Here is a 25905-nt window from a genome sequence, read left to right as displayed (position 1 = left end):
ACCGAATGTATGACTATAAATGAAGTTCAACTGAAAACGGCCTCGGGTTCAGATGATTGTTGTTTAACATTTTTTCAATTTCTTGGGCCTTTCAGGGTTTCTAAAGCACTTGTAAACCTAGTGATCACCATGGGAAAAACACTGAGAGTTATTGGGGTCATCGTTGCTCTTGTGATTCCTTTATCAATAGGTTCTTTATGAAAATAAACTTGGCATAAAGGGAACACTGTAAATCCTAAGGGTTGTAACTGGGTATCATTTATTTAAAAGTTTAGTAATCCTTTGAAAAACCTCACCAATTCTGTAATGTTGTAATTTTTGAGACTAACCAATAGTGCTTATGTTTTTCCTGATCCATTACGCTCTCTGTAATGGCTAAAATTGGCTTACCTGACCCCACTCTTAGGCAAAGTTGTTTTCGTTTTTATTTACTCTTATGAAAGCTGTCTTCTTCCTTTGATTGCTGCTGCTTATCTTTAAAATGGCCCAATTAATCTGTTTACTCATTCAAAGTGCTATATGTTTGCACTTATAACACACAGATTATTTTAAATAACTTTTCCTTGTGGTTTTGCTGTATGTGATTTTTTTTCCCCTCAGCTGTTTCCTTCCCTTTCCTTCTAACCTCATCTCTGATTTCATTGTGTTTTGTATTTCTCATATTCCCTACCAGCTTTCAGCTTGCATCCCTCCCGCCGTAGCCTTTGCCTCTCTTTGCAGTCCTGTAAGGCCCACGCTGCCTGTTGATGCCGTGGTTTGCTTCTGTCCCTCTCATATATCCCTTCCTTGCTGTTCTGTCTTTTTACCTATTCTCATGTTTTCTTCACTCTTATTTTCCTTCCCTCATCAACACTCTTGGAATTCTTTAGTTTGCTCTTGCCAAATGAATTTTAGGCAATGCTGGGATATTTCTGTCCCTTGGGACTGCACCCTCTCCATTTCCCCCACTCCCACACACCCTGGGTTTAACTGGGACTTTTTTCCTTGTTTTCTTGCTCTTTCCTGTTGGGGACTTCGTCACTATCCTCTCTGCATTCTGCTAGCACAACTCGTTCAATGAATGTTTGCTGCAGGAATAGACTGACTTTTCTACTTTTATCCCTACTCTTATACACATACTTTTATGCTGTAAGATACGTTAGGCCGGCCTGTAGGATTTATCTTGAACAAATTTTCCTTTTAATTTTCCTGTTACATAAAATGGTTTTATTTCTAATTGTTTTCATGTAGGAAATAAATAATCTGTAAGAGATACTCAGGAAAATTATGGCCGGGCGCAGTGGCTCACACCTGTAATCCCAGCACTTTGGGAGGCCAAGGCAGGTTTGATACCAGCCTGGTCAACATGGTGAAACCCTGTCTCTACTAAAAGTACAAAAATTAGCCGGGCATGGTGGTGCACGCCTGTAGTCCCAGCTACTGTGGAGGCTGAGACAGGAGAATCGCTTGAGCCCTGGAAGCAGAAGTTGTAAGTGATCCGAGATCACATCATTGCACTCCAGCCTGGACAACAGTGAGACTCTGTCTCAAAAATAAAGAAGTATATAAATAAGTAAGAGATATTCAAAAAATTAATGAAAACTTTTAGATGTTAAAATCTTACCAATGCTTCAAGGCCCACTTCAAGTATCACTGCCTCTGCAATGAATTAATCTCTTACCAGTCTGTTTCCGTGACTCCATTTCTATGTATTTTGTAGCATTCATAAATATTATACATGGTTATCTTTTCATATGTTTGTATTTCTTAGTTCCTCCAAAGGACAGGAGCATCTTTTCATCTCCTACAGCATTTAGCATGGTGCCCTGCACAACAAGGATACTTGCTGACATAACATAGCATAGATGTTTGCTAGACTGAATTGAGAGGTCTAATGAGTGTAGAAAATGAAAATTCAGAGAATGCAGATATTAAGCTAGATCTCCTCCTGAGGCAAAAAGAAGTGGTGGAGCCCAGGGCAAAGATTGGACCTTAAATAAGAAAGTACAAAGTACAGGTCATATCTTAGGAAACACTGATTTTTGAAGCTTTAAGATATATAATGAGTATTTCAATGTTTTGCAGTCAAATTCTCTTGATTTCTGAAGGAAGAAATGTAAATATATTTGGTAATGATTGAAATTATGGAAATATACATAATTTGTCCATTTTGTTTTTCATTGAAAGGACGCAAGTCACTGTGAATAGTACCTAGAACCATAGTGTTCAACTATGTTTGAGTAATTTGAAACTTTTGTTTCAGTTACATATAAGTAACTACAGTTCAAACAGTTTTCCCTGCATTTACATATAACTGCATATTCTGGTTTTGTGGAGGAAAATAAAATATCCTTTCTCTTACCTTTTACCCACTTTTTCCCCAAGTCTACTGCTCTTAGTACCATAATCCGCTCCTCTCCTTTTGAGGTTATGACTAGAACAGGGATAAAGAAAAAGCAGAGAGGGGTCCTTCTGAGCTTAGAGAAGTGAAGAACAAGAATGAAGTCTCAGGAGATGAAGGGAGGGACAGACACTAAGTGGAATTCTCAGGAAGATGTCTCCAGCAGGTGCCACAGCTCTAGCCCAAGGAGCGGAGACTGGGACTCAGTTTCTCTTTTTGCTCCTTGCTTTCTCAACTAACCTCTAACTCTTCTCTTAAACACAGTTTAATAAAGATTAATCTAAAAGAGGAATTAGTACACATATTAATCTGTTACTCTTACCTTTATATAGAGTTTACCAGAGGACATAGCTTATGCATGGGTGTATACATGTTCTAAAACAGAATTAGGCTGGATGCAGCGGCTCACACTTGTAATCCCCGCAGGTGGGAGACTGAGGCAGGAGAATTGTGCTTGAGCTCAGGAGTTCAAGACCAGCCTGGACAACATAGTGAGACCTATCTCTAAAAAACTAAACATAGAAAAAATAGCTGGTTATGATGGTTCACATCTGTAGTCCCAGCTACTTGGGAGGCTGAGGTGGGAGGATTGCTTGAGCCCAGGATGTTGCGGCTGCTGTGAGCCCTGATTATACCACTGCATTCCAGCCTGGGCAATAGAGTAAGATCTTGTCTCAAAAGAAAGAGAATTAATTTTATTATTAGTATATACTTGATATGCTAAGGCAATGTGAAAACTCCCATTCTTGTTATTTCTGAGTACACTGTTTTCTTTTTCTTTACTGTAGTTGACATTCTTTTTGGTATTGTTTGTAACTGTCTTTCCATGTTAACCCATCTAGGTGAATAAGTATATTTATAAATTGAAAAATTGCAGAACAAGTCATTTTTATTTCTCCAGGGAAATAGCATCACATTAAGTCTGATAGTAGTTAGCCAAAAGTGTACTTCAGAAAAATTATGAAAATATAGCATGTTTTAAGTTTTCTTTTAACAGTTGTTGAAAACTAGATTTATTCTCCCCTAGGAACTCAGTGAAATTTTGTTAAAGTCTAGGTTTATCTACTGTTACTAAGTTTACATTTTCCTGATGCAAACAGATTATTTTAGGGTAAAAATAAGATATTTTGGTCAGTTTTAAGTCAACTACAATAACTACTTTAAGGCTGGGCACAATGGTTCATGCCTGTAATCCCAACACTTAGGGAGGCTGAGGCGGGCGCATCACCTGAGTCAAGAGTTCGAGACCAGCCTGGCCAACATTCTGAAACCCTATCTCTACTAAAACTACAAAATTAGCCAGGCATGGTGGCAGGCGCCTGTCCCAGCTACTCGCGAGGCTGGGGCAGGAAAATCACTTGAACCCGGGAGGTGGAGGTTGCAGTGAGCCAAGATCACTAATTTTTTTGTATTTTTAATAGGGACAGGGTTTCACTATGTTGGCCAGGCTGGTATTGAACTCCTGACCTCAAGTAATCTACCCGCTTCGGCCTCCCAAAGTGCTGGGATTACAGGCATGAGCCACCGCACCCATCCACTGTTGTTATTTTTTTTTTTTTTTAAGGGTAGTTGTTGGTGAGTAGCTTTCATTTTAGTGAATACATACTTTGTCTGTTTACCTAGTAGTGTGAAATATAGTAGTCTGCATATGTTAACATGTGTGGGTATTTGTGTGTTTAAAATTTAAGAATCTAGTACATTTGTCACCAAAGTTTCTTAAGGAGGAATTTCCTGACAAAGCCATAAAAACTGAGCTTTCTTGAAGAGTAAGGGATTTGGAGCGTGGTAGGGGAGAAGAACCAGGCATTATCCAAAACTTGAAAATGTGTGTGTGTGTGTGTGTGTGTGTGTGTGTGTGTGTGTGTATTTATGTTTACGGTCGTGCATTCCTATTTAGTCTTCTCGAGTTACCATTTGTAATCAGATTAGGGTCCTGGGAAAGTTTTTTGCATGTCATTTAGTACATACAAATGAGAGCTGTCTTCACTTTACAAATAGGTTGTGTTTCAAAACTTGATTCTGGGTCAGGCGTAGTGGCTCACACCTGTAATCCTAGTGTGTTGGGAGGCCAAGGCTGGCAGATCACTTGAGGCCAGGAGTTCAAGACCAGTCTGGGTAACATGGTAAAACCCCATCTCTACTAAAAATACAAAAATTAGCCAGGCACACACCTGTGGTCCCAGATACTAGGGAGGCTGAGGCATGAAAATCACTTAAACCCGGGAGACCGAGGTTGCAATAAGCCGAGATCACACCACTGCACTCCAGCCTGGGTAACAGAGCGAGACCCTGTCTCAAAAAAAAAAAAAAAAAGACTTGATTCTGTAAGTCCTTTGAAGTGTATTCTTAAAAATATTTCCTTTATGAAATAATGTTATTAATAGCAGAGAATTCCATCTTGGGATGCTAGGAATGTATTCTCCTCTTGGAGAATACATGTTGTTTCCCTGAAGGATAATTCATTTGGTGACTCACATTTTGGTCCTTCTTTTCATGAGGTCCTATAGGTGAAGAGCTGTCTCCTGCATTTCCGGGTCTTGGCCTGTGCATTTGGCTGATGACTAGTATGGCCCTTGATACAAAGCTGCTAGCTTTGTCTGGCATGAATGCCGGTGTGGGGTAGGGGTCATGGGAGCAGCCTTCCTGAGGTACAGATTATTTTAAATTTGGTCACCATTTGTGTACAACTTTTATTCCCTGTTACTTGCTTGAACTTTAGATTGCAAATGAAAGAACACATCCCTTTTTATTTAATAATATTTTTTGCTTATTTTAAAAATGTGTTTTAATAGAGATGCGGTCTTACTGTGTTGCCCAGGCTGATCATGAACTTGTTTGTTTTTAGATATGGGGTCTTCTATGTTGCTTGGGTAGGCCTTGAACTCCTGGGCTCAAGCAATCCTCCTGCCTCAGCCTCCCCAGTAGCTGGGCTACAGGCATGCAGCACTGTGCTTGGGCCTACGTAAATTTTTGATGTAGATTAATTTACTAGAGATTTGAATAATTAGTTTAACTTCATATTGCCTATGAGGATAATCTATAGCCATGAGGATTGAAGGTACATTATTTTCTAAACAGCAATGATTCATATTGTTTTAATAGTTTCTAAATGTCCTCTTTGGGTATTTGTTATCTTAATATTGCAAAGTCACAGCCTTGAACTTTTTTAGAGCTGAAATTTAAGCTTTTATTTATGAGACTATTCTGATTTGTAGAATTTTATGCTAACATTTACCAAAAGAAAAAGATGATCTCAGTCTTCAGGTTGCTACCATATATCCAGTTCCCATAAAATATTTTATTTTTAAAGAATAGTTTAGAACATATTGATAAATATTTTGATTTCTTTTGTTTGTTTCTAAAGATCAAGTGAAATAAATGTGATTAAATGTTATTAAGTTACTGAACACACAGTAAATTGTGTTCAGTCTTTGCTTGAAATAATACACAAACAAATGTAATCAGGCATTTTAACTGGAGTGAAAGACAGCTGTCAATATTCTTGAAACTTTATAAAAGACATTTATCACTGTGGTATTCATGTTATAAATTAACCATGAAGGATTTCATAGTATAAAAGAAAAACAGTAAAACTATTGTCTCCCCTTATACCTCGAAAGTGCTACTGCACTTTTCTCTTGAACAAACAATAGGAGATTGTAGTACACATTTAAATGATTGACATTTGTTTCTCGGGAACAGCCTTTTACTGATTGTGGGAAAAGGAGGTTGCCCATACTTATCTATTTTCATTCAGTTCCACTTGCTAAATAAGCACCATTATGTAACTATTGTTATCAGACAATAGTCCTTTTTCTAGATTTTGGGTAAAGCTTGCCGGGACTGTGCCTATCATTAGAAAGAGGAAATATCTGTTCTACGGTACTGTAATATCATTATTTGTTTAATTTTATACTAAGTCTTTTAACTTTGTGCAACTCTTTTGAGTAGTAGGGATAAACTCTCCAACCTTTGGTCTTTCATTAGTATATTCTGAGTCTACTTCAAGATCTATAAAATGCAAATCGTAAGATGCACATCAGAGTTGTAGGTATATAAATAACATTGAAAAAACCATACAGGCAAATATATCTAAATTAATCAGAACCTGTAATTCCTAATTTATATGGAGAATTCTAGTATTTAATAGGAAATCAGCAAAATAGCACCTCACTCTTCTGGTGTCCCTCACTGCATGTGCCTTCCCTCTCCTATTCCAGGAAATTTTCGGGGTCAAACATTTTAAGACTCTCAAAGTGTTTGCAATAAGGATTCCAAGATTCTGAGTCAGGTGGAAATCTTACATTGGGCTCACTGTGCTCTGTACATTTTGGAATGATTTTAACACGTTGTAAGAGTAAGGGGGGCTTATGAATAATACTTAAATAGTACTATGGAATTTTGTAACCCAGATCATCCCATCTTTATTATGATGGTATTTTATATTAATACATAATGTGTCATACATTATATGTTTGTTTAAAAAAACCCTAAGTTGAAATACTTTTCCCTATTTCAGGAATTGAATTCGAAATTTCTTCAAAATTGCTTGATGTTCCTTGACTCTTGGGAACTCCAGTTTTTTTCCCTGATAGTTGTATAACACATGATAATATTAGTTATTTTCATTATGGTTCATATTTTTTATTATTTATAAGATAAGATTGGTGTCTGGGCACCATGGCTCACGCCTGTAATCCCAGCACCTTGGGAGGCCAAGGCGGGTGGATCACCTGAGGTCAGGAGTTTGAGACCAGACTGACCAACCTGGTAAAACCCCATCTCTACTAAAAATACAAAGTTAACCTGGCTTGGTGGTGCATGCCTGTAAGCCCAGCTACGTGGGGGGCTGAGGCAGGAGAGTCACTTGAAGCTGGGAGGTAGAGGTTGCAGTGAGCTGTGATCACATCATTGCACTCCAGCCTGGGCAACAAGAGTGAAACTCTGTCTCAAAAAAAAGAGAAGAGATAAGATTGGCTTATCTACTTTATAGTAAATTGAATTCCTCATAATGTCTTCTTTGTTTATGATTTATATTTTGGAAATAAAAATAAGCCCTTTTAGACTTAATTTTAGACCTCAACAAATTTTCTTACCCCACAAATGTATAGTAGAAAGTTTTCTTCCACCCTAACAAATCTATTTTCCTACATTTAATTTCTTACACTTATTAGAAAAATTCATCAACTTACCTGTGTACTTTAAGGTAGCCCTTTGCAACTTTGTCATAAGCAGATTTTTAATGATCTTTCCATTTAGTGTGGCTCTAATTGTTTAAGTTAAAAATAGTTTTCTCTGCTTAGAAGATAAACAGTGAACTTAGAGGTGTACTCTAGAATTATTTGCCCTTTATCTCTGTATTAGTCCGTTTTCACACTGTTATAAAGAACTATCTGAGGCCAGGCACGGTGGCTCATGCCTGTAATCCCAGCATTTTGGGAGGCAGAGGCGAATGGATCACCTGAGGTCAGGAGTTTGAGACCAGCCTAGCCAACATGGTAAAACCCTGTCTCTACTAAAAATACAAAAATTAGCTGGATGTGTTGGTGGGAGCCTGTAATCCCAGCTTCTCAGGAGGCTGAGATGGGAGAATCACTTGAACCTGGGAGGTGGAGATTGCAGTGAGCCGAAGCTGCGCCATTGCACTCTAGCCTGGGTAAAAGAGCGAAACTCTGTCTCAAAAAAAAAGAGAAAAAGATAAAAAACTACCTGAGACTGCGTATTGACTGAGTCAGTTAAACAGACTTAATCAACTCACAGCTCTGCATGACTGGAGGGGCCTCAGAAAACTTACAATCATGGCAGAAGGTAAAGGGGAAACAAGGCAGGAGAGAGAGCGCAAGAGCGAGTGGGGAGTGAGTGGGGAGCTGCCCAACACTTTTAAACCATCAGCTCTCATGAGAACTCACCATCAGAACAGCATAGGAGACACCACCCCCATGATCCATTCACCTCCCTCCCTCAACCTATGGGGATTACAATTAGAGGTGAGATTTGGGTGGGAGCACAGAGCCAAACCATATCACTCTCAAATTTATCTGTGCCATTGTTTTTCTTGAAAATACATGCCATTGTTAGGTAAATCTGCTGACTAAACCTGTATACATGTATCTTTCTAAGACTCCAATAAATTATTTGCCATTTTTCTTTTTGAACAACATTTGTTCTTAACAGCAGATCCCGTAAAACACTATGTTTGGAAAGTTTTTGCTGCTTCTGGCTACTTGTTATTTTTATAAAGATATTATTTCTGTCCTTTTCTTTTCTCACCTGTATTACCTATCTTTTTTTTTCTCATGAACTGCCTTTTACTACCTGTCAAGCCCACTGGTTTCTCTTTTGCTGAGTGTGACGTGGCCAGGACTGGGGTCCAGTGCTCCTAGTGTGAAGCTGGCTTCTATAGACCTCAAAGTTTATCTGCCCTTGACATTGTTATCCACAATGTCCCCCAACTCCACCCCAGCTGCACCAGCTGCCTCGTCTCTTGCTCTGGAGCGCGACCCCCCGTGCCCACTGCAGGATTGCTGTGATTCCATTGCCTGGTTTCTGATAGCCCTTTCAACTTGGAGCCTTCCCTTAGTCATGACTTTGAGGATCTCTGTGCCCACTGGCTCTGGCTAGTTCCTAGCCTTGACCTGGTGTTCCTCCTCTGCTTCTCGTTGTCTTTCTGCTTCCTGACCGCCTTGCTGTCACAGCCCTGTGTTCCTTCTCGTGTCTGTGTTGGCTCTTCTAAATTGCCTCCTGTCCCTGTGATACACTGTGCTGGGAACACAGCCAGCCCCCCTGGGGCTGACTCCCTCGTTTTTTGTAGCTCTTTGAAAATTATATTTCAGTTTGGGTAAGTTTTACTAAATTGAGAAAAAAAAACCCAAGATACCATCTGATTCCTTAACATTATTTTCCTATATATATAAAAAAAATAACGACCATAATCTTTAAATTTACCAATCTTTAAAGCTTGGTAAATGTTGCTTAGGTATATACATGTGTGTATACACGTGTGTTTTGTCACTTACATTTCAAACTATTAATCTCTTTCTCCCAAAGAGTGAATATTCTATATACATTGTTTCAAGCACAAGAAAGAGAATATTGCCTTAGATTTCAAAATCTTTATCTTAAACAGGCATTGATGGTACAGTTTTAATAGAGGAAGATACTATGTCCTTGAAATCTAGTCAAAACATCTAGCAGTCTTAATTTCATGTTCAAATGGCATTGAAATCAAACATAGGAGATTTCATCAATCTGACTTTAGGTATTTCTATTTAATAAAATGGAGAGAGAAAGGCCAGGCTCACTCATATCTTTGTGGTGGGTGGTCAGATGGTATTGATAACTGTCCTATAAAATGGAGGGAGAAAGCCAGGCTTACTCATATCTTTGTGGTGGGTGGTCAGGTGGTATTGATGACTGTCCTTCTTTTTCTCATCTGGCCCCAGTACATGGCAGGAAGACATTTGAAGCAAGACGGATCGCAGTGACTTCACTATTTCTTGCCTTCTTGCAGTTAAAACCAAAGAAACAGACTACTTCAAATGATAAAGACTACTTCTTTATCATTTTCTATCACTATTTATAGATATACTGAAGTCTTTTCCTTTTTTTGCAAACGCCAGTGGAACTACTTACTTCTGACCCCTAAACAATATCGTGTTTGCTTTGATATGTATCCCATTTGCCTTGTTTTCAAAACCTTTTTCATCTTTTCTCAGACCTGCGCCAAAGACAAAAGCCTAACTTTTATTTTAAAAACTTCTGAAAAAAACATCTGTAATTGCTTTTAAGAGTGTTAGGCAAAAGATGAAAGTTATTTTGGTATACTTAACAATTGCCATTTTTAAGTACAAATTTTTGTAACCTTGGAAAATACTTAAATTGAGCATTAAAGCCAGTAGTAAAACTATGGATGCCTTTTTATTTGAAGGACTACCACACGTCACTGAAGGCAAGAAAAGACTAGAATGTAGACTTAAATAAATTCCAGGGGTTCTCTCACACACTTATACACACACACCACAGGCTTAAATAATAAAGGTATCTAATTCAATCCTCACTCAGTACTCCTGAGAGCACTTTCTTGAATCTACGTGGTTTTTATCTCATTTATAAGAAATAGAAGTTACACTGAGTTAACTGAATTTGGAATTTTCAGCTTGATTTTTCTTGCTTTCAAGAAAAGCTATTTTAAACAGGCTTGATATCTTTTTGTAAGAGTGAGGAGGTAATGCGAAATTGTCCTAGAAGTTAATGTATATATTAATATTCCTTTACTTTCCAGTAGGGATTTGTCTACAAACTCCCACCATCCCTTGCTATTCCCTGGTGCTGGAATATGAGTTCTAACTATCAGGATTTTTGTGTATTTTGTTAGTTGATACATATCAAGAGACCTAGAACAGTGCCTGGTATACATTAGTTGCTTAGTAGTTGTGTTGAATAAATGAATATAGGGAGAAGATAACTGTTTCAATAACTGCTTATTGCTCATAATATATAATCTACAGGCTTAGGGGGATATTCGGAAGTAACTATCCTTATTCTTTAATACCAGGACAGCAACAGAAATCTGGTGAGGAGGGAGGTACTAGCTAGCTAATGAACTAGCTAGAAAGAAGCCAGGCCCTGATTAGCTCTTTCTTCTTCCACTCCAGCCACTGGCAAATATCTAAATAGTCCTTTTAATTTAAATTAAATATTTAAGTAATTTTAATATCTGTTCTAATAAGGGCCAGGTATCTCACGGCTCTGCTAATAGTGATAGATTTTTTTCTGAAAGACGAAATACATATGAGAGGAGGATGTGGGTAGGTGGAAAGGAGACAGAGATGGAAAAAGGTAGAGTATTTGGTAGTTTTTCCTTTTTTTTTTTTTTTAATTTTCCTTAAATGTAGAGTAGAGTGCAAGGCATCTAGAAAAGGTGGTGGCTAAGGAAATACTATGTTTTTATGTACTTTCGTGTGGCCACATGGAGCAGCACTGGTTCACTCTGTGCCGAAAATCTTAGTGGCCAGAAACAGCCTTTCTGAAACCTTAGGCTTCAAATATTTGTGGAGGGAGGAAGTCAAAGAAACAGCCCCAAACTTCAAACCCTGAGAAAACAAAGACCCAAAGAAAGTACTCAGGATTCCTTCATTGTTCTGGTCATGCCAAGTCAGGAAATGAGCATTCAGTTTGGCTTATTAAAATCATTTTTAAAGTAGAATTTTCCCTTGAAAAGTGGAAACAGTGAAATGGATCAGAAAAAAATAGCAAAGCATATGAAAATAATAACAACAATAAGAATTTTAAAAATAACAGCTCAAATTCGTGGAGAATGTGGTCATGGAAGGGAACTCTGCTGTCTGTGAGTGGAAGAAGCAGTTTCCAACTTCACTTCCATACTTTAATGTTGACCCTTGAAGACCTATGGCCACCATACTTAGTAGAGTACTATTGCCCACATAATAGTAAAGAATAATTTTTATCTAATTGGAAATGCTATCCTATAGCAGAATCTGGTTTTATTAAAGCCAGAGGTCAGAAATGTGTTAAAGTGAACCATAAGAAATTCCTGATTTTGCAATCAGGATTTGAAAACAAGTAGGAAACAACTATTTCCTATGGCAGCTCAGTTAAAAGTGAGCATAGGAAACCGTTGTTGGAACAGTACAGCATTGATTCACCAGTCCTGAAGTATATTGGGGCTTGACTAGAAAAGGTGGCTCTGAATTTCTTTGCAGAGTCAGTCATCCAAACTACTGACTAGTGCCCTATGGTTGCTCTTGTTTAAAGCCTCTGCTGTTTTCTGCTGGGGGAATTCTTAATGAAAAAATACCCGAAGACTTCACTGATGATTCAGAAACTGAAATGTTAAATAATGGATTTATTTGAGACCATTCTTTGATGTCATCTTAAGATACTGTTTTAAATATTTTGAGGAGTGGTAATTCCGCTGAAAGTCAGAGAGTAGGTTTGAAATAAATATGGCATGGTGTCATGTCAGCAAAGGCACTATAACATTGCCATTATTTGTCATTAATGACTGTGAAGTATTTATAGATTTTTAGAATGAGCTTCTGGAAACATTCTCATGTAATTTCTGAAATAATAGAAGATATCCTTTTGTCCTTTGTGAAAAAACTTACTGTGAGAGAAGTAGAAGAGAGGGTACAAGTGGACCGATGGAACAGTGTCTGTGATCTTGTGTCTCAGTCACACACAGCGTCAGGTGGATTGAGAGGGCAGTAACAAGGGCAAGGAAAATGATTATTTCTACAACGTGAGGAAAAACACTAGGGGAAAAAGATGTTTGAAGCTTTGATTTGTTAATTACATTTATAGAAAGAAGCCATATTTTGTTGCTGAGAAAGGTCAGCATGATGAAACACTTTTTACATCAACTTTTTGAAAATGTGGTAAGCAAAAAAAAAAAAATGCTGAAATCAGTAACTTCTAAATAACTTGTGTTCAAGATTCACATTAGGTCTGGTACCTATCAGTTCTCAGAGTCTCATACCATCTGTGTCAGCATCTAAGTCTGTATCTTAATGTAAGGATAATATTAAAGGGGAAAAAGTTAAATTATGTCACATTCACGTGTACCTATACAATCTTTTTCTAAAGCAAAGCCACTGTATTTATGGCTAAAAACACTCAAGCATTTAGTAGTCATTTTCTTAAAATGTACGTTGTACTAATCTACAGATGAGGCAGTAAGTTCATGATTCCTTCCCTGAGGATTCTGAATAACTTATAATAAGTATAAGTACACTCACACATGCCACAGATTGCAGAGGCAAATAAATTGTGCTGACAGGTGTTTTTGTTTGTTTGTTTTTGTTGTTTGTTGTACATAGATATAGTCATTGTATCAGCAACCACTGATTGGCATATGCATACCCAGTAAATGTTTCTGGAGATGATTTGATGTTAGATCTTTTTAGAGATTCTGTATATGCTGAAGTGCATACTATCGGGTATGGTTTTATGACAAAGACAACTTCCCTGAGTATGGAAAATCCTTAATAGAAAAGATGTGGAGTGATTTTTTTACTTTAATATAGTTTACATATGCATCTTATACGTGTGCAGATATGCTTAAAAACTACCATCAATAAGGTCAACAGTATCAACAATGACCACATCCCCATGGTCAGCCTTCAGTCTTGTCCTCTTGTTGGCAGTTGACACTACACACAGTCCACCACGGATGCCTTTTCCTCCCTTTGATTCCCAGATTCTGCCTTATCTTGCTCCTCCACATGGACTTTTCTTCCTCAGGTTTGTTAGCAAGCTCTTCTTTCCCTGCCTAACCAGAAATGTTGATTTTTTTGTAGATTTCTATCTAGGATCTTCTCTACCCCTTACTCTTCAGCCTTTGGGTAGGCTCAGTCAGTCATTGTTCCACAAAAAGAACATGGAGTCCTTACTCTCTGAGGACAACCTATCTTTTAAGCTACATTGCAGCCTTTTTCTTGTTGAACATGTTTTTCAAGCTTGCCCTGTCCAATGGTCCCTGGATTTTTCAGTTCACTAGGCCTTTATTCATTCATTGTCTCTATTGTGCATATTAAAAGTTGTAATCAGTCACTTAATTGTATCTTTTAACATGGTAGATTTTTAAAGCTATTTCTTCATTTTCCGTGCCACATTGTTGGTTGCTTACAAGATATTTCAACTCTTTGTCCTAGAATCATTAACACTTAATCTCAGGTTACCGACTCTCGATGATTTGGACCATTTTCCATGGTTGTCTCTAAGGTACAGCTCCTTGAGTTTTGGATCTCAGTGTGTTTGCCATCATCTGCAGTTGGCATAATTTTTTCTTGACCCACCTCCAATTTTACCTTGCTCCAGTACCCCAAACAAAAAAGTAAATTGTAGAAGACTAATTATCATCACTATGCTTTAAATTATTTTCCAAGATATTTTTAATTATTTTCCAAAGTATTTATGTCCTCACATTTTCTCAGTTTAGCTGTAACTTTATTTGGACAGCACAGGTTGTAAGGTGTGCATCAATTCGTCAATTCCTATCTGTAGTGTGAATCATGGCTTCAGAGGGTGAACCTTATCTAGTTAGGAAATATCTTCCAAAACATAAATGATTCATTTGTCAGTAAAGATAGTATCATAAAAGAAAATATAACATTAAACGGCTCTCAAATATTTCCCCTAAATAATGAGAATATTAGGAGTTACTTCAGGTTAAATATTGTGACTCAAGGCCAGGCACAGTGGCTCACACCTGTAATCCTAGCACTTTGGGAGGCCGAGGTGGGTGGATCACAAGGTCAGGAGTTCAAGATCAGCCTGACCAAGATGGTGAAACCTCATCTCTACTAAAAATCCAAAACAATTAGCTGGGCGTGGTGGTGGGCACGTGTAATCCCAGCTACTCAGGAGGCTGAGGCAGAGAATCGCTTGAACTTGGGAGGTGGAGGTTACAGTGAGCTGAGGTCACACCACTGCACTCCAGCCTGGGCGACAGAGCGAGACTCCATCTCAAAAAAAAAAAAAAAAAATTGTGACTCAAAATATAAGCTTTTCAAAACGAAAGGAAACTAAGCAGAGAGCTTTTTAAAGTATATTTTAAGTGTATTGAAAATAATAATTGGCCGGGTGCGGTGGCTCAAGCCTGTAATCCCAGCACTTTGGGAGGCCGAGACGGGCGGATCACGAGTTGAGGAGATCGAGACCATCCTGGCTAACACGGTGAAACCCTGTCTCTACTAAAAATACAAAAAAGTAGCTGGGCGAGGGGGCGGGCCCCTGTAGTCCCAGCTCCTCTGGAGGCTGAGGCAGGAGAATGGCGTAAACCCGGGAGGCGGAGCTTGCAGTGAGCTGAGATCCAGCCACTGCACTCCAGCCTGGGAGACAGAGCCAGAATCCCTCTCAAAAAAAAAAAAAAAAAAGAAAAGAAAATAATAATTTCAGTAAAACAGTTGTTAAAGGTTGATTTATGTTTGTTAAATGTATTTTTTAAAATATTGATGGTTTCCAAATCCTTCTGTTTCTTAGATTTAGTGTTCTGTATATAAAAGAGTGTATATTTGAATCTTAATAATTATTTATCTTAATGATATAATGTGGCTATTCCCAACCTATACACTGCAGACACCAGGAGAGCCAGAATTCTTACGAGAAATGTTGAAATCCGTATGCACACAAAGTTCTGTTTACTGTATACAGCAAACAAACAATATGGCTATTGTGGTACTATTTTAAATTATTTTTTAAAAAATGCTTTCTTCTGCTTACCATTGTTTTACAAATTAAAAGCCATACAGAAAAATATAATACAGATTGGTAGAATTACCTATAGGTTCACTATTATGACAGCCACCATTAAGAATTATAGATCTAGCTGGGTGTCATGGCACATGCCTGTAGTCCCAGCCCCTCGAGAGGCTGAGGTGGAGGATCCCAGGATCCCAGGAGTTCTAATTCAGCCTGGGCAACATAGCAAGACCTTGTCTTTTTAAAAAAATAAAAATTAAAAAAACAATTATAGATCGAATGATAATACTAATTAATCATAGCCAGAATTTAAATAACACTATTTGTCAGACACTGTTGTAAGTGTTCTTGAATAAATTGAGTCATTTAATCTAAAACTATGCAATATGGTGAGACCTTTGCTATCACTACCTAACAGATAAGGAAATTGTGGCACACAGTTAATAAACCTGACATAAATGGCTCCTAGTTTTTCCTATGGGTAGACTATAATTCTTTTATCTACAAAAATAGGAACATGTCATCCTTTATATATTGTTCTGCAACTATCATGTCCAAAAGAAATTCCTCATAACTCTCCAAACTGCTCTTCCCCCCATCTTAGATATCAGTTAATAGTGTCGCCATCCAGTATTTCTGCAAGTCCTGTTGGTACTGTCTACTTTAAAAAAAATTTTCTGAATTAGCCACTTCTCACTGTCTTTACTACTTTCACCCTACTTCACACCATTATTATCTCCTGCCTGGACAATTGCAGAATCTTCTTTAGCTGGTCTGCCCATGTCCAAGGTCACCCACATCTGTAGTCCATTCTCCACCCAACAGCCACAGTAAGATTTTAAAATGTTAATCAGATCATGTGACCTGACTCCTTAAAACATTCCAGAGTTCACAGCACTGTGATGGCATGCAGGATAATAGTCTGCCTCTTTAGCCTTCCAAAGCCATGGGATGCAGCCCCAGCATCTTCTTGGACCTCATATCCTATACCCTCTCATCTTTTCTTCCTTGTTGTTGACTACATTTTGGCCCCACTGCCCTCATTTTTCTCTCTGGAATGTGTTGCATTCATTCCTGTCTCAGACTTTGCACTTGCCTTTACCTTTGTTTAGCATCTTCACGTGGCTGACTACTCTGTCATTTCAGTATCACCAAAGAAAGAGACCTTCTGGGCCAGGCGCGGTGGTTTACACCTGGAATCCCAGCATGTTGGGAGGCCGAGGTCAGCAGATCACAAGGTCAAGAGATCGAGACTATCCTGGTCAACGTGGTGAAACCCCATCTCTGCTAAAAATACAAAAATTAGCTGGGCGTGGTGGCAGGTGCCTGTAGTCCCAGCTGCTCTAGAGGCTGAGGCAGGAGAATCACTTGAACCTGGAAGGTGGAGGTTGCGGTGAGCCGAGATCACACCACTGCACTACAGCCTGCAACAGAGCGAGACTCTGTCTCAAAAAAAAAGAGGCCTTCCGAAGCTGTCTAATGGATCCTGTCTCCCCCACCCTCCCTGCCTGATCTCAATGTCTGTCATTTTCTTCATAGTACTTCCCTCTATCTGAAATTATTTGTTTACTTCTGTACTGTCTCTCTGTTCGCCATGACTATAGAAGTTTGATGAGGATAAAGACTTTCTCCTTCTAGTTTTTTCTGAGTGCCTAGAACAGTGGGGCCCACAGTAGACTTTCAATACTTGGCCTAGTTAATGAATAATTTAAACACACCAGCATGTTTAGATCAGTATGTGAGGATTTTTCTTGATCTGCTGTTTATATGGTCCTCCCACTTCTCACTGTGCTCTAAGATGGGTGAATGAATGTTTGAATTGATTACATATGGGAAAACAGAAAACACTCTAGCTGGTGGTGGTGGTGGTAGAAGCTTTTATCTGATTAAGTAATAATATAAAAGATAGGTGTGTTTAATTCATATTGAGTGAGTTTAAAAAATAAGACTATTTTTTATATGAAGAATTTCTAATCACTGAAAGTGGATCAGTCACTACTGTGTTGTTGTGAAATTACTGTAAGGATGGGAAAGATAGTTTTACATATGATAATTCCTGGCAGTGCCTTAGAGATTTTCAGTGAGCCAATTTCTCCAGGCATTTTTTGCTTTGTAAAAAAATTTTTTTTTCTTACATAGCTTTTTGTTACTTCTCCCCAAGCACCATCTTTTTGGGAAAAACATAAAGCACTAAGTGTTTTTGATGATTGACTAGTGTATTTCCTCCCGACAGTCACCAAAATCAGTATAAACCTTTGGTTAATCTTTTCTATCTCTTTACTGAGTCATTAGAACGAGTATATTTAGTATTGAAAATAGTTGCAGCTTGCTTGTGTTTCCCTAAGAGAAATACTGTCTTTACAAATGGAAATATAATGTTCACTCATTTCTGCCTGTATAATATTTTAACAGTTGTATGAAATCCTCTGAACTACCTTTGCTGATGATAAACTTCTTTCTGTGAACAATGTTTCTTTGATTATTAACCCCCAAAATGATGAGTTTGGGTAGTTTTTTCTAACTCTTCAATATTAAAATCGTTTGGAGGGATGTAGAATACCATCTATTGCTTACATTTATTCAGACATTTTAAGCCAAATCAGCAGCACAGATACTATATCAATGTAAAAAAGATTTTAAGTGTTATATAATTAGCTGATTTAGAAAGAATAATATTTTGTTACTTTTTTTATGTTTGATCCAGATCAAACAATGTTTACTGGTTTTCAGAATATGTTGTTTTTCATTTGAGTTTGTAACTCAGTTTGAATTAAACTTGATCAGGATATGCTATTCCATTTATTTTTACACTTTTATCTTAAAAGGATATCTTGAAAAGGATCTTAGCTATCATCTGTTGAACCTCTTTTTGCTGAGAATTATGGCCCAGAGAGGAGAGGTGATTTTTGCAAAGGTTTCACCAGTTAATGATGGAGCTAGAACTAGAGCCCAGGCCTCCTTACTGAGCCTCCATTCCTGTCTTTGATCCCTACATGTTTGGCCCTCAGTTTGGGCTTTACATCCTATGTGTAGATGTTTGGTAAATTTATTATACTCTAAAGTTGAATTTTGACATACAAATCACTAAACATGCTTTGTATTTTAAAGACATTCAGTGTCTAAGAAGAAAGTGAGTTCAAGATCTGCGAGCCCTCTCTCCCTCTCTCTTTTGTGATGTGTATAATCTAAGTGTGTTTCTTCAAACTGGATGCATGCAATTTTCCAACCATGTGCCATCTTTTGGTTTCAAAGATAAACACATGATAGTGTTTCAATAGAGACTAGAGTTTTCCAAACCCATCTATTTTTGCGGCCTGTCTCTTGTGTTAATAATGCATATATTTGCAAGACAGCTGGCTGAGCTTTTGACAATAGTCTGTTCCTGGATTCTTTTTTTCCTCTGTGCAAAGCTAAATGAACCATATGGGAATTGAGCTGATAACCTTGGCCTCATTAATTTACCTTCTGTAAAATTGCCTTTTGTAAATTATGTTCTACTGTAATGAGATTAGGAGTGCGATTTCATTCACTCAATAAATAGTACCAACACTGGACTAATGGCATTGGGAACCCAGAGATGCATACAATAAAATTTTTGCCCTCAAAGGATTAGGATAAGTGCACAGGTCACTAATATAAGAGCAAGAGTGGTAACTGCTGAAGGAGAAGGATTAGCAAAATGTGAAGGAGTTAGGAGAAGGGAGAGTGGTACTTCATGCTAGGGGAACATCAGGACCCTTTAATGATGGACAGGGTTCCCAGTGGGAGTGAGGGAGAGGAAATGCTAGGTCCTGTAATTGGTGGTTGACCAGAACACTTCAACAGGGATGTTGGCATGTGCTGAGCATAAGGTTAAGCATTATGATTAGACCCTGAAGGAGAAGGCTGATAGTAGGGAGAAAGATTTTAAGTATCCTACTAAGGTTTTTATTTGTAGTGGCATTCAGAAGGGATGATTGAAGATTTCTAAGCATAGAAGTAATACAGTCAGAACCTTTATCTTCAGATTCATTTGTCAGCAGTCACTGTAGAATGAACTGGAAGGAAAAGCTAGAGTTATGGAAGAACCCTTGGGAAGTAACAAGGGTCTGAACCAGTGTTACCAACAGTGGGATGCAAAGAAGCTATGTGAGAGTTTGCAAAACTGGACTGAGCAGGACGTGGTGGTAACTGATTAGATTAGATAGTTGAGGGAAGAGTACAAGGTTTGAACCTGGGTAACTAGCAGATGGCAGTACTCTTTCACAACGTCAAAATCTGGAAAAAGAAAGTAAATATTGTTTTGAGCATGGTATTCTCAAGAAGCTAATAAGGCAGACTTGAAATTGGAACATGGGGGAGAGGTTGGAGCTGGCTGTAAAGATTTGGAAAGTCATTCACCAAGCGATCTGTTTGAAGCTAGGATTGTGGATGAGATCATTAAGGGATAGAGTATAGAAATAAGAAAAAAGGAATGAATGAATAAGGGTCATTCTGGCAGGGGCTGGCAGGGAATAAGAGTGGTCGGGGCGGGGAACGGAGCTAAGAGAAACCCAGAAGATCAGCTAGGAAGCTTCTGCAGAACCCCAGGTAAGAGGTGTTGACAGCTCAAAGTAGATGGTGCTGGAGGAGTTTTTGGAGATTGATCAGAATCTGAATACATTCTGTGGATAAAATGAATAAAATTTAACAGATTCAGGGCTGGGAGTGTAGTGTGAGAGAAAGAGAAGAGTCAGAGATGAGTCCGGGCCGGGCGCGGTGGCTCAAGCCTGTAATCCCAGCACTTTGGGAGGCCGAGACGGGCGGATCACGAGGTCAGGAGATCGAGACCATCCTGGCTAATACGCTGAAACCCCGTCTCTACTAAAAATACAAAAAAACTAGCCGGGCGAGGTGGCTGGCGCCTGTAGTCCCAGCTACTCGGGAGGCTGAGGCAGGAGAATGGCGTAAACCCAGGAGGCAGAGCTTGCAGTGAGCTGAGATCTGGCCACTGCACTCCAGTCCGGGCGACAGAGCGAGACTCCGTCTCAAAAAAAAAAAAAAAAAAGAGATGAGTCCGTGCTTTTTAGCCCAAGCAACTGGAAGGAAAGAATTATTGTATTAGTTTGCTAGGGATGCCATAACAAAGTACTGCAGACCAGGTGGCTTAAGCTATGAAAATGTATTGTCTCTCAGTTTTGGAGGCTAGAGATTGAAGATCGGTTGATGTGTTCCTTCTGCGGGCAGTGATGAAGAATCCCATTTCTCTCACCTAGCTTCCAGTGGTCTGCTGGCAATTGTTGGTGTCCCTTGGCATGCAGAAGCGTCCCCTAATCTCTGCCTTAATCTAAACATGGTGTCCTCCTCATACAGGTGTCTGTGTTCCAATTTCTCCTGCATATAATAACATCAGTCCTATTGGATTCGGGGTCCACCCTATTCCAGTATGACCTCATCTTAACTAATTACATCTGTACAACCCTAATCTCAAAAGTCACATTACAAGATACTAAGGGCTAGGACTTCAACATACGAGTTTTGGGGGGACACAATTCCACCCATAGTAGTTGCCATTAACTGCGAAGAGGATATCTGTGAAATGAACATGTTTGGAGGCAGGGAAAGATCCGCAAAGTTTTGCCCATGTTAAAGTTGAGGTGCGTGTTAGACACCCAAGTGGAGATACCAAGTGGGCAGTTGGATAAATGGGTCTGAAATTCCAGGGAGGGGTCTGGGCTAGAGATAAATATTTGGAAGTTGCCAGCATATTGGTGATACTGAAAGCCAAGAGACTAGATGAGATCACCAAGAAAGTAAGTTGGGATAGAAAAAGAGGAGAGTTCCAAAGACTGAAGCTAAGATCCCAATAAAATAGTACTGGGATCAAGGCCCACAGAAATGTTGAATAAAAATCCCATGTATGCTTGTAGTTGTGAAAAAGCAATTACGTTTTCATGATGATTTTAAGTTATGTTCTAAATATTTACAAAGCCGTGGCATTTTCTTGTGAAGTGTAAGACAAGTCACACAGGGTATGGATTGAGTTTTACTAGCTAATATGTTGAAGAAGTTACTGGTGCTGAAATGGAATGTTTTGAATGCCATAAAGAAGTCAAAGGATACCAATAAAAATAATAAAGAGCACTTTTCTCAGAAGGAGAAACAACTTTGGGGAACATTATTTCAGTCCTTGATTTAAGAAGTCATTTTCTAGAACGGCAGTCATGCTCTAAGCAGCTGTATAGCTTGTTCTTTCATTTGTTTTTGGTAAGAGTATACTTCGAAATACTTTAAACAAATATTAAAACAATATTATCACATTTTAGCAGACTTGAAAAATAGAGAAATCTTCACTGTAACGTAACCATTTTAGCCTTTTCATTGTCATTTTTCCATGTTTCTGCTGTTTGGCATGGAGGCCAAAGCTTTGACAGCAAGGTGATAAAAGTGACAAAGAGCAACTCTACCCAGAGTTTTCTGAGCCCATCCAGATCCCATTTCTCTGAGCCACTGCACACTCTTCCGCCTCTGCCCCCTTTCTTACTCTGGCTCTCACCTAGTCATGCTTCAAAACTCAGGTTAGCTGACACCTTTGGGGAAGTGTTTTGTAATTCCTTTATTCACAATGTGCTTCCCCCGTTACCCTGCACCATAGCGCTTACCATAATGCACCATAGCACTTTCCCCAGTTCTACTTTATGAAGTTTTGCTACTGGATCTTCATAATGGTTTATGCCCCCACCAACTTGGAGGGCAGAGACTGGATTTTTGTATTTTTTTCCCTTGGCATCTTGCACAGGACCTGCAGGTAAATATTCAAGAAATGTATGTGGACTGCAAATTGAAAAATCAATGTGTTTGCCTGCCTGGTACATATCTAAACTGTCACTGAACTGTGATTCCTTATCAGAAGTTAAAACATTTTATTTAGGGCGTGTCATCAAGTAACACAATATATCAAGATATATCTTGAGAAGATTCCCCTTAAAAAGTATTCATACAGATTGTTGCCTAAAGGGTTACATTTGTCCCTAAAAACTGTTTCCCAGAGAGCCCTTCAGTTTCTTACCATGAAACATACCTGAGATATTTACTCTGGCTTTTTGTTTTATTATTGGCTGTGTCCCTTCAAATTAGTAAGCAAAATGAAGTAATTAGAACACATCTATATAAGATAACATGAAAAAATGCGGGAGCTTAGAGGGATAAAACTGCTTGCAGTTGAGACAAGATAAATTTTTTTTAAATTAGTGGATTATTTTGGAAAGGGGAGGTTTAAAAATTTTTTGGCATAATTGAGATATTATATATCTCAATTATATATATATAATTATTATATATATGTGAGTCTGAAGAGTGTTGAGTAATATTATTATTGCTCTTTGATGCAGAAACAAAAGGACAGCAAATACGTCCCTGATGACTTGGTTCAAGATTCTTTGCATTGCCCACTTAAAGTGCACATAATGTGGTTTTCTGGTAAACCTTCTCCAGAAATAGGAAAAGAAGGAAAGAGGTTTACATTTGATTATTTCTTATTTCTCAGTACTGAGAAGAGGCTTTGCTATACAATAGCCTTGATAGCATTGCTCCATTCATATCAGGTTTTACCTTTATTTTGCTGAGTCATGTAGTATGTGACCATTACATACTGAATTCTTGTCTGGAACCATGATTATTGACAAATTTTGAGCTAAGCTGTGCAGCATGTTAAATGTACCTTTACAGTGTAGTTATTTAAATCTCAATTTCTTTCCCCAGCTCTACTTTACGAAGTGTTTCTACTGGATCTTCAAGACCTTCAAAAATATGTTTGGTGTGTGGGGATGAGGCTTCAGGATGTCATTATGGGGTAGTCACCTGTGGCAGCTGCAAAGTTTTCTTCAAAAGAGCAGTGGAAGGTAAATGTTCATGTGGGTGTTCCTTTTACGTATTTTTTCCTAGTGTGTAGTTTACTTGTACAGCTAATGCTATAGCATTATTGGGAATTCTTCAAAAAGAATTTTGATTTCATCTGTCAGTGATAAACAGTAATAGTGCCTTATATAAAAACCACCTGTAGATTTTCCACAGAGCAATATTTAATGAGCAAAATTTGAAATTCTGAGCAAGGATCAACCAAAGAGGTTTTTTTGTTGTTTGTCACAGTTTGTTTTTCAGTAAGACTCAGAAAAATAATTCCGTGTCATCATAAATTTAATTTGTGTGTTCTGGAATAGCAGTTTTACTAGGCACACACAGAATACATGATTTCTGCCTTTTCTGGGTTTCCGTATGAATATGTGTTTGTGGCAAATTAAAACATTAATATCAGAATCAAGTCTGTGATTTGTGTTCCATACAGAATAATTTCATTTACCAGCTGGTTCAAGCCCCAGGTCCCTGTGTGAGTCCCGCCTTTATTCCTCCTGAAAGTTTCCAAATGAGCATGTTAAATGAAAAACCTGACTGAGATTCACTATGCATAGTTAGGCTAGCTTTTGCTTCTGACCCAAGATTGTACTCCTTAAGGAGAAACTGTCTTTAATTTATTTTTACCTTTCCCCATCCTCACTTACAAGCAGTTAGTTACCATCAGACTTAGACCAGATGGTTTTATTGATATTGAAAACTGTGTCTGGTGAAAGTGTAGAATTTTTGCGATTAGTAAAAGATTCATCGTGTAATAGACAATTACATTCACTAAGGGGCTCCGCATGAAGACTCCCTAAGGTTTATTTCTCAGGGAAGTTTTCTTAGAGATGATTTGGTGCTTCAGAGGCTTAAACATGAGTGACTTGAATGTTTTCCCTCTGTTTTGCCAGAGATCACAAGGTCATATCTTTAGTTGTGGAATGAAAAAGTTAACCAAGTAATTATTCTTTCTCTTGAGATTGATTTTTGCCTTAATTGATATTACATGATTTTTACATTATTTACACTATTAATTATTTGGTGGTCCTCAAACCTAGCATTGAATTGGTAGCAGGAGCTCAGTAATTCTTTCTCAGGATTATGAGCTCTTGGTTACAGGTGATAGAAAATTCAGCAAACTGACTGAAGCGGCATTGGAAATGCATTGGCCCACATACTGGAAAGTCCTAGTGTATGCTTGGCTTCAGGCAAGCCATGGTCTTAAGCCAGGTCGTTAGAACTCAGTCCCGCTCGCTCAGTTGCTTGGTTTTGTTCTGGCTCTGTTCTCATGCACGTTCTCTCGTGGTGCTGAGACAGCTACCAGACCTCCATTAAAAAGAGGTTTTCTGTTCCTAGCAATTCCTATAAAAGCTCCCAGTGGAATCTCCTCAGATTGAACTTGGCTCACGTGCCCACCTCTGCCCCAGTGCCTGTGGCTGGAAAATGTAGCAATTGGATAGGCTGGTTCTGGCTGGAGTTGGACAACCTCAACCATCTAGACCGAGAATGGGGAAGGACGTTTCCCTTAGGAAAATGTGGGTTCTGTTACCAGAAGGCCAATTTTTCAGAAAGTAGGAAAAACAAATTTGCACACTACTGAAGTCAGTTTGCTTTTGTAAGGCTTCTCCTGCCTCCTTCTCTCTTTCCTTAATTATACGATTGGTTCAGTAGAAGATAAACAGGTGAAATTTACATCTGGCACCTTTCTCAGGCCACTTTGTGCTTTCCAATATAAGAATCTGCCTTTCTGACTCAATTAATTAGTAAACAAAGTAAGTAGTATGTCAAAATAAAGTGACGTGGAGAAGGGCATTTTGGAGCAGGCAGTTGGCCAGCTGGCCCTACCTATAGATCTACCTTCATGTCAGAACCCACATTTTGGCTCTTTGTAGAACCTGCCCCTTCCCTACTTCTGAAGCAAAAGGTTTTCTAGAAGTTCTTGCTTAGTTTTTCTTGTTTTAAGTAGTTTCTGTGGAATTACCTAGGGAATTGTTTTTATAACTCAGTTATAAACATACAAAAACCTAAATGCAGGTGTAACTTTTTCCTTCACTGGAAAGCTGATGGCCCATGGATAATGAAACTTGGTAAATGCCTTATATATATATATATATATATATATATATATATATATACTTTAAATTCTAGGGTACATGTGGACAACGTGCAGGTTTGTTACATATGTATACATGTGCCATGTTGGTGTGTTGCACCCAATAACTCATCATTTACATAAGGTATATCTCCTAATGCTATCCCTCCCCCCCGTCCCCTCCCCACAATAGGCCCTGGTGTGTGATGTTCCCCTTCCTGTGTCCAGGTGATCTAATTGTTCAATTCCCACCTATGAGTGAGAACATGCGGTGTTTGGTTTTCTGTTCTTGCGATAGTTTGCTGAGAATGATAGTTTCCAGCTGCATCCATGTCCCTACAAAGGACACGAACTCATCCTT

General features: G+C 38.5%; 1 protein-coding gene across 7 annotated transcripts in view; it reads left to right on the top strand.

The window, feature by feature from the left end:
* NR3C2 (nuclear receptor subfamily 3 group C member 2) overlaps positions 1-25905 on the top strand; it is a 376656-nt gene that overhangs the window by 170220 nt on the left and 180531 nt on the right. For 5 of the 7 annotated variants that reach the window (XM_033215444.1, XM_033215442.1, XM_033215443.1 and 2 more), the window contains one exon: positions 23321-23472. In XM_033215444.1, the coding sequence (XP_033071335.1) occupies positions 23321-23472 (152 nt within the window). The remainder of the gene's footprint in view (positions 1-23320; positions 23473-25905) is intronic. The other 2 variants (XM_033215445.1, XM_033215446.1) reach the window with 1 other exon arrangement.

This window comes from Trachypithecus francoisi, unplaced genomic scaffold, assembly GCF_009764315.1.
Source record: "Trachypithecus francoisi isolate TF-2019V2 unplaced genomic scaffold, Tfra_2.0 Lachesis_group1, whole genome shotgun sequence".
Taxonomy (NCBI): domain Eukaryota; kingdom Metazoa; phylum Chordata; class Mammalia; order Primates; family Cercopithecidae; genus Trachypithecus; species Trachypithecus francoisi.
This window is presented reverse-complemented; position numbering and strand designations above follow the sequence as displayed.